The 9858-nt window shown below is 39.5% G+C and overlaps 1 protein-coding gene across 4 annotated transcripts; it reads right to left on the bottom strand.

The window, feature by feature from the left end:
* On the bottom strand, positions 420–2563 carry LOC104786922 (SNF1-related protein kinase regulatory subunit beta-3). Of its 4 annotated transcripts, none has more exons than XM_010512399.1 (4): positions 2383–2562; positions 2072–2135; positions 1147–1201; positions 420–1046 (listed from the first exon to the last, which is right to left on the bottom strand). In XM_010512399.1, the coding sequence occupies exons 3-4, from the start codon at positions 1171–1173 to the stop codon at positions 729–731; spliced, it is 345 nt and encodes a 114-aa protein (XP_010510701.1). In that variant the 5' UTR covers positions 1174–1201; positions 2072–2135; positions 2383–2562; the 3' UTR covers positions 420–728. The 4 variants fall into 4 exon arrangements, with proteins under 4 accessions (XP_010510701.1, XP_010510700.1, XP_010510702.1 ...); XM_010512398.1 differs by having other exon boundaries at positions 2393–2562; XM_010512400.1 differs by lacking the exon at positions 2072–2135 and having other exon boundaries at positions 2393–2563.

Here is a 9858-nt window from a genome sequence, read left to right as displayed (position 1 = left end):
ACGTTATTTTTTAAAACATTTTTATGATTTTAATTAAAAGTTTATACATATTGTAAAACATCATAAACTCTTAATTTAAATGTCTAAATAACAAAAAAAATATTTGATTTGTATTTGGCTCCAAAAATCATCGGTATATACAAAATTAAACGGGAAGTAATCGGATTAGACGGTATAATCGGATAATTGATGCTAGGCGGGGATTAGTTATTAATCGAGGCGGAGAGGGTGGGCCTAGCGATTTTACGGGGCGTAATCGGTGCTAGACGGGGATTTTTAAAACAGGGGTTACATCATTAGAACATATTCTTAAAAAGAGTTTTTTTTTTTGACCAAAAATTCTAAAGTAGAGTTTTAAATAGTTTATGATTGTTGTAACTTGTAAGATTTAAGTACCTTATGGAACATTTATATATGAGTAAACACTAACTGAATACTACACAACTTCAATAAGAGAGATACATGACCTCAGTTGACCAACCCAATCTAAGGGAGTTATTACAAACATACAATGCCCAAGTCCATCAGCTTTTTGGCCCTAAAAAATGCAGTATCAACTTCGAACCAAGATGATTTCAATCAAATAACCTAGAAACCGTCTAAACCGAATCGGTTAAGAGAATATGAAAATTTAGTCTAGACCAGCTAGTTTTGTATACCAAATAAAAAAAACCCACAAAGCAGCAAGATCCCAACACTATTTCAAAGGAGGCATTCATCATCATCATTCAAACACTTGCGCTCCCTCTTCTTTGGACCGGCTTGTAAATCACCACAGTGACAAACTTAGATCTGAACCGATGCGAGAAACCAAGTGCTACAACAGATCTTGGGGCGTTTCGGTTTTCAATGTAGAGATGGTTGAGGACGACATTCTGTGGCGCAGAAGCCAATTCCATGCTACCTGGATTGCCTAACTGAGAGTGTTGAAGATGTGGCGGTACAGCTGGAGGATCTCTTGTCTCATCTTCTGCTGCAGAATACACATTGTTGTAACTTGAAACCGGTGATAAAGGTACCTCAAATCCCACAACCGTTGTGTCCTCCTATGTTTGAGAATAGGATAAAAGAATGAAAGTTCAAGCGAGGGAGACTAGAAATTATTCGGTTTGTCGGCTCAAGAAAATCAGATTCTAGATGGCTTACATGATCATCAGGGTTTTGGCTGTTCATGTTGAAAAAGATTGCAACTTAGTAATGCCTGAAACAAAATGTAATCATTATTTAACCACGTTAAAGTAAGTAGCATGAGAACAAACCATCAAAAATAGTATAGGTAAATTTGTTATAACCTTGCAACTTGATAAACCATCAAAACACTAAAACAGAAAAGCAAACAAAGATATTGTCCACAATGATGCAAACTCAGTGTAAGACTTTGTATAATTGTTAAATTCTATTCAAGGAAATTCTAAACCCAAAGACAAACCTAAGGATCCAAAGACTCGGACAATTTTAAGAATGTTGGACCAGAGAATGTACATCTCTTTCTTTGGCATATTTTCCCAATCCCTTATTGGATTTGGAAGAAAGTACTATGACATAAGATTCCAGAATTAATGGACCACAGGAGTTAGAAATGATACATATTGATCATTATCACAACAGAGACAAGTTGGAAAGAATCACAGATAAATTCAAATTCAACAGCTAATTCAACTCTGTCTAACCATTATATGAACACATTACACAGTTTCATCTTACTAAGGCATCGACACACATCATAAGAATGATATCTCAGCTAGAGACCATTTAAACCTATAAGAAAACCGCATTTGGTTCCTACATTGAAACCATATCACTCACTAAGGTTCCCAACATCTCCAAGACAGAACCATGAACTTAAAGCTTAAAGAGCATCCGACATCCGAAGTGTACATACTGAACCCAGAAGACAATCCCACAAATCAACTGATAAGGACCTAGGCTAACACAATCTGATGAACACACACACTAAGCAACCAAATTAGAAAAACTGAAACAGAACAACTAAAATTAAAGATACATAACAATGAAGACAATGTCTCAGAGGTAAAAAAAGAAGAAGTGATCTTTGGATTACACAACTCACCCTTTTGGAAGCTAAGTCCTTTCAATTTGCAATGGAAGTTTTATACAAATCCTTAAAACAATACCTGTAACAATCATCAATTAAGACCCATAAAAATCATTACATAAGAACACCCAATTCACACCAAAAAAAAACCCTAGAAATCACAGGAACATCAAATTGAGGAATCAGACACATAAAAGATGAAATTTTGAATCATTGGTATTCAATATTCTTCGATATTAACAGAAAATTTCGTATAAAATCAGACAGAGAAATTGGGAAAAAACGAAGGAGACGAAACGGAATTAGAGAAGAGAAGAAGGGTTTACTCTACTTAACCTATGAATAGATTAGCTCAAATGATTGAATGGTTTATATACAGCTCCGAGAAGAAGAAGAAGATTTGGGTTCGTCCTGACTCCTGAGATTCTCAACGAACACAAGTGCGACAAGCATCACCTTTTGTTTTTTTTGCTGATTGGCGTAAATAAATCTTTGCTCTCCTAAGAACACATTTTCTTTCCTTTAAAATATATATTTTTTTCTTCTTTTTACAGAGAAACTAAACTTTTAACTTTCTTAAATTGGCTTAAGAGTTATCAGTTATGTACAAAAAAAAATAGTTACAATTAAGGAGAAATCCCAATGAATTTTCAAATTTATTAGATTATTATTTGTTGCTATTTTTTTTTAGTTAATCCCACTAAAATTTTAAATTTTAATGTGTTTTAGGCAGAATATCTCTTAAAATTAGTTGATAATCATTATATTATTATAGTAAATAAATTTATAACATTATGTTTTAAAAAAGGGAAAATCACATTTTAAACCTTGAAAGTATCACTGAATAGCACTTTAAATCTTGAAAGAATTTCACTAACACTATAAACCTTTAAAATGATTTTATTAACACTTTGAACTTTTAAAATGATTTTACTAATACTTTAAACCTTAAAAATAACTTTCATGTAAAAAATAACAGAATAATAATATCCGTCAACACGAAATAGTTAAACTATAGTAGGTTAATTTAAATTTAAATTTTATAAATAAATAAAATGAGAAAAATATAATTTGTATTCATCTTCATTGTAGATAAAACTTTTACGATGTTACTTTTCACATTATTAATCCTTTTAATAAATGCATCTCCACTGGATTCTGATTCAAACCGATTGACTTCTCTTAGGAAACAATGAATCTTCTAAATATGTTGTCGTCTTCAATTTTACATTTGTCAAATGTTTTAACCTTATACCTCTGATTCTTCATTTTTTGGATTTGATGTATTTTTTTTGTTTTTTTTTTTAATTTTTTTATCAATCGTAGTAAATAATTAAAGAATTAAATTAAATAAATTAAACAAGTATTTAAATCAAACCAGCATAGTTTAACTATTTCATGTTGCTGTATATTACTGTTCCATCATTTATAATGACAGTGCAAACAGGAAAGTTAGTTTTAAAGTTTAAAGTATTAGTGAAATTATTTTAAAGGTTTATAGTGTTAGTAAAATAATCTCAAGGTTTAAAGTGCTACTCAGTGACACTTTAAACGTTTAAAATGTGCTTTTTCCTTTTAAATAATATATTATTATCTATAACAAATAAAATTTGAAAAAAAAATGCTTTACAAGCTTGTTTTTAATTTTTATTTTTATTCCTTTGTGATGATCTCGGTTTTGGATGTTGAAGTATGACTTTGGTTCGAGAGAGTGGGTGTGTGTCGTTGCCTCCTCATTTGTTCTCTAACGATCATTGTGTATTTTTTTTTTGTTGGTTGTTGGAGTTACATCCTGGCATAATGTAAGAAGATCACTCGTGTTTTTTCCACCATGGAGATAGTAGCTAATGAGATTTGTCACATGAATTTCGAGTCTTGGAAAAAAAAAAAAAACTGAAAGACCAACAACTTTTTGGAATTAAGATAATTCTGGAACTGTAGATGGTGAACTGCTGGTTCCCTGAAGATCGTTTTTCCGGCCAAAATCCAGCTTCAGCTAAAGCTGAAGATTGTTCCAATCGTCCCCCTCCTTTTTCCCCTGATCCTCGTGATCAAAACCCTTTGTTTCTCTTTCTGATTTCCCTCCCCTCTCCCCCATTTCTCCCTCTATTTCTTCCCCATTTTCCCCATCAACTGATTACATTACCCCTGAGCGAGTCATCCTTGCCCTCCAGGCCCAGCATAAGTCAACTCCTGTGATTGTCAATCCACAAGCGCAAGCTATTCTCAATGAGTACTACAAATCTCTGAAAGAAAACCCTAGATCTGAATCCCTAGCTACAGTGTCAACTAGTACTATCGCTCAAATTGATAGCCTCCTTCCTTCCCCTCAACCGAAGGTCACTCGCTTAACTCTTCCTTCTGCTAGCATTGCAAAGGTTGCCTCCTCTACCCCAACCTCCACCGTCCTCTCAACATCCGCTAACTCCTCTGTTCCAACTGAACTCTCGGTCCCCTCTGTACCCTCGATCCCCTCTGTACCCTCGGTCCCCACTGTCTCCTCTGTCCCAATACCCACTGTCCCCTTAACCCTTCCTTATGCTGACATTGCAAAGGTTGTCTCCACTATCCCAAATTCCACTGTCCCCTCAATATCCACTGACTCCTCTGCTCCAACTGTATCCTTAACCTCTACTGTTCCCTCTCTTCCAAGCGCGTGTGCAAATACCCCAATCTCAGCCTGTGTGGCCTCCTCCCCTCCCTTATTGCCTTTCCCACCCAATACCCAACCGCCAATACCTAGCACCAAAGATTCAACGACTTTAGCACAAAAGCTCAAAAAAGCAGCTGATAGATCTCTAACTCGTCTAGCCCCAATCGACTACTCTCCATAAGGGAAACCACGTCGTGTTATACCTGACTCGGTTTTCCATGAAGGTGCTGAGCTTCACAAAGACTTCACTATCGGCACATTCAAAGGACGGCTCCCAACCTACAAACACATACAAAGCGTCCTTAGTCACATGTGGGGTAGAGGTCAAAGGTTAAAAATTCACCTCAACCACTTGAATAACTCAATGCTTGTTCGCCTGCCAAATTAATACATCCGCACCAAGGTATTGGAGAAGAAACTTTGGTACATTGGTGAGTGCATGTTTCTGGTTGCTCAGTGGGACTCATCAGGTGGAACAAAAACTGATATGAATGCTATTCCTATTTGGGCCCATCTCAAGGGCATGCCTTTCGACCTGATGCATAAGAAAGGGATCAGTTTAGTGGCAGGGTTAGTTGGTGAGCCAAAAGAAATGGACGAATTTACCAGAAACCTTGTCAGTCTAACTGAAGCCCATGTTTAAGTGGAGAGAGATCTGACAAAACCTCTACCTTCCAGTGTCGAGATTGTCCGGGAGAGTGGTGAAATCATCTCCATCGCTGTTGAGTACCCCTGTATCCCACCAACTTACTCTCACTGTAAAAAAATTGGCCATGTCATCCGGTACTGCCCGTCCACCACGTACACTTGGGCCCCTAAGCAGAAGCAGACAAATCAAAAAGGCACCACTGGTACAGGCCCTGTGGTTGTACAAGATGCTCACTCTAAGGATAAGGTTCAGGAAGTTTCTTCTACCTCTCAAGTCGGTCAATCACTCACTCCCTCCATTCCTGTCGACCTGCACAAAAACTCAAACACAACCACAAACACAAACACAACCTCTACCTCAAACAGTTCAAAACAGTTAACCCTAGAGGTTCCTATTCCGAAAGTATCTCTTGACAAGACCCGCTCCCATCTCGACCCTTCTCCTCCAACCCAAATGGACTGCTCTTCCCCCCCTCTTTATCCGTGACCCATCCCAGTATCGCTACCAATAACCCTTTTGAGGTGCTATCTGAAATGCATCCTCCCGTTCTAGTCCCTCTCAATCAACCCTCCCCTCACCATACCCCAACTTCTCAAGTCCCTTTAGCCTCTTATCCCCTAGCCCCTGAGCCACGTAATAATCTTTCAATCTTTTCTCCTAACCCTGAGACTTTCCCTTTACCGGGAGAGGCTCAACATTAAATATTTTTCTTTCGACCTGGTTACCATGTATATACAACCATTTTTTTCAATGTTGGAGGTCTGAATAACACGGACAAGCATCGGCCTTTTGCTAACTGGCTCTCACTTAAGAAGCCTCTTTTTGGTGCCCTTCTTGAAACCCATATTAAAGAACCAAACCTGAACGGAGTAATGAACCTTACCTGTCCTGGCTGGAATTACACTTCAAACCATGACTCTGATGAAGATGGTAGGATTGTACTCATTTGGAAGTCTCCTGCATCAATTCAAGTTATGCATCAGTCTCGTCACATGATTACAAGCGAAGCTACAATACAAGGAGGTCATAGATTCTATTTTACAGCCGTATATGCCCCTAACCTTAGTGAAGATCGTACGGAACTCTGGAGCGAATTAATAAGCCTCCAGAATCGCTATCACTTGGACACTCTCCCCTGGATGGTGGGAGGAGATTTCAACCAGATTACTCACCCAGCGGAGCATTCAAGTGCCCTTGTAAATCACTTAACTTCCAGAATGGTGGAGCTCCGTGACTGTCTTCTTCAGATGGAACTCTTTGATGTGCGCTACCATGGCCCTCTCTTCACCTAGTCAAACAAGAACCAGTTAAACCCTATAGCAAAAAAGCTTGACAGATTATTAGTTGACAATCCTTGGCTTGTCTCTTACCCAAATTCATCTGCTACCTTCCTCGCCCCTGATTTTTCGGATCACTCGCCTTGCCTTTTAACCTTGATGCCTTACTTCCATCATCTGGGACCACCCCTTTCAAGTTCTTCAACTTCCTCACAGACCACCCCCTCTTTACCCAAACGGTTGAAACTTCTTGGATTTTGGCTGGAACTATGACTCCTGGGGAAATAAATTTGTCAACTTTCAGTGCAAAACAGAAACTGCTTAAGCGAGATTTGAAAACACTTTCTAGAGAGAACTATTCGGATATACAAAACAAAGTGAGAGAGACTAACCTTACACTTCAATATGTGTAGGTACAAGCCGTTACAAGCCCTTCCCCGGCTCTCTATCAACAAGAGAGAGACTTGCACCAAAAATGGGATATGCTGTACAAAGTTGAAGAAGCTTACTTTAAGCAGAGATCACGTATTAACTGGCTAAGGGAAGGAGATTTAAACACTGCTTACTTCCACCGCATCACCCAACTCCGAAATGCATTCAATGCAATTCGATCTTTTAAAACTCCATTTGGTGCTCTCGTTGATGACCCGTCTGAAATGAGTCGAATGGCAGTAAATCACTTTCGTTCTATCCTTGGACCTGCTGTTTTGCCTCCTCTCATTGTTACGCCATTGTGGGTTCAAAGTCTCTTAAGCCATCGCTGTCCATCGGCCCTAAAAGACTCAATGGTTAGAATTCCCTCTCAAGAAGAGATAACAAAGGTATTGTTCAAACTCAACGCAAACAAGGCATCAGGGCCTGATGGTTTTACCTCTGCTTTCTACAAAGCTGTCTGGGGAATACTAGGTTCTGAATTTACAGAAAATATCCTCAAAGTTTTCCACACCTCTTTCCTCCCCTCGTCAGTCAACGCCACCACGCTCGCTTTGATCCCAAAAATTCCTGGTGCTTCTCTTATTTCTGACTTCAGGCCTATCTCTTGTTTAAACACCCTCTACAAGGTTATATCTAAATTGCTAGTAGCAAGATTAAAACCAGTTCTCCCCGAGTTGATCCAGCGAAACCAGTCTGCATTCATAGAAGGAAGGCTGTTAGTGGAGAATACTCTTCTTACAGCGGAATTAGTAAATGGCTATCACAAAGAAAAAGGACCAAAGCGTATCACTATTAAAGTGGATATAGCCAAAGCTTTTGACACTATCAGATGGGAGTTCATATTTAGCTGTTTGTGGGGAATTGAATTCCCAGAACTTTACCTGCGGTGGCTTCAAGCTTGCATTTGCACCCCCTCCTTCACAGTTGGTTTCAACGGTCAGGTACATGGCTACTTCAAAAGTCGGCGAGGACTTAGGCAAGGAGACCTTCTCTCCCCATATCTTTTTGTCCTTGCTCTTAATTGCCTCTCACTTATGCTAGACAAAGCTGCAGAAGAAGGAAAATTTCAATACCATCACAAATGACAAAGTCTAAAACTGACTCACTTATGTTTTGCGGATGACCTCTTGATCTTCACTGATGGTTCCCTGTCCTCAGTGCAATCGGTTCTCCAGGTCCTAAAGGATTTTGAAACTGTCTCTGGCCTAGCAATCAGTCTCCCAAAGACAAGTTTCTTCTCCGCGGGGCTCACTTCAGCTGAAATAGATCAAATACAATCAGAATCAGGCATTAACCGTGGTCAACTTCCAATTCGTTACCTAGGTGTTCCTTTATGCACAAGAAAGCTTACCTTACTGGACTGTGCTCCACTGATTCAGAAAGTCAAGAACAAGTTCAATGCCTGGTCCACCAAATCCCTCTCTTTCGCAGGCCGGCTTCAACTCTTAAACACAGTTATTGCTGGACTTACAAACTTCTGGTGTTCCGCTTTTGTGTTACCGAAGAAGTGCATCCAAACATTGAATTCTTTGTCTGGCGCATTTCTTTGGAAAGGAACAATAGAAGGTCATCACTCAGCTCGTGTGGCCTGGGAAACAATTACCACATCTAAATCAGAAGGAGGGTTAGGTATAAGGGATCTAAAACTTTGGAATAAGGTTTGTATGATTAAGCTTATCTGGCTTCTATTCTTTCGATCTGGTTCAGTCTGGGTAGCCTGGTTCAAGGAAGCGGTTCTTTCAGGCAAGCTCAGCAATTTCTGGACTTGAAGGTCAAGCACTAGGTACTCTTGGTTAGCAAACAAGCTCTTCAAACTGAGGGACGAGGTTAACCCTTGGATTCTGCTAAAAGTGGGTGATGGAAAAATTGTCAGTTCTAGAGTGATAATTGGAGTAAACTGGGAAAGTTATCGACTTACCTACAAGATGAAGGCCCCTTGGGAATCCCCCGTGGCTCATCGCTAGCAGATCTCTGGAGGGAAGGCTCTTGGCGTATTCTTCCGGCTCGCTCTGAGGCACAAGTCAACTACCACATAGAACTAGCATCTATCCAATTATCAGAAAATGCAGATTAGTATGTTTGGTGGATGAATGATCAACTGCGAGATAGCCACTCTACAGGAAAAATTTGTCTAGCGATTAAAGGACACTTACCTCAAGTCTCTTGGCACAAAGCAGTTTGGTTCTCCAGAGGAATCTCGAAGCATAGTTTTCTCACCTGGTTGTTTGTCCTGAACAGAAGCCCAACTCGAGATAGGCTTCGATCTTAGGGCCTCCAGGTGGATCCGGCTTGTCTTCTCTGTGCAACGGGAGAGGAAAGCAGAGATCATCTTTTCTTTGATTGCCCGTTCAGTTGGACCTTATGGAATCTGATCTCCATTCGATGTTCTCACGCCCTAACGCGTTCTTGGACTGGCTCCTTACAAAATCTCACCAACTATGAGGGTTCTAGAGAAGCCAAGATCCTCCTCCTTACTGCTTGGCAAGCCATGATCTACACCTTATGGATGGAAAAGAATCATCGCCTTCACAGGAATACTTTCAAAATGACGGATAACTTTCTCACCCAGATTGACTCGATCATGCACAATAGGGCTCTAAGTTTTCGAAGATCAAACCCCACACTTACAACAAATCTACTTCTTCTATGGTTTGCTGGATTTGGTGGCTGAGAACCCTAATCGCCGCAAGTTTCATCTCACTTCCTCTCTCGACAGACTTTTGTCTTTGTCGCTTTCCACTCATTGATTGCATGGGAATTGTTTGAAGTGGTTTGCCTCCCAACCGTT

This window comes from Camelina sativa, chromosome 5, assembly GCF_000633955.1.
Source record: "Camelina sativa cultivar DH55 chromosome 5, Cs, whole genome shotgun sequence".
Taxonomy (NCBI): Eukaryota; Viridiplantae; Streptophyta; class Magnoliopsida; order Brassicales; family Brassicaceae; genus Camelina; species Camelina sativa.
Note: the sequence above shows the minus strand (reverse complement) of the source record. Positions and strands in the feature narration are given on the sequence as shown.

Bases quoted from the DNA above. Each gene is read 5' to 3' on its own strand.
- LOC104786922 (XM_010512400.1), bottom strand. From the start codon at position 1,173: ATGAACAGCCAAAACCCTGATGATCAT. The intron at 1,047-1,146 runs GTAAGCCATCTA...TCTCAAACATAG, and splicing joins GCCAAAACCCTGATGATCAT to GAGGACACAACGGTTGTGGG.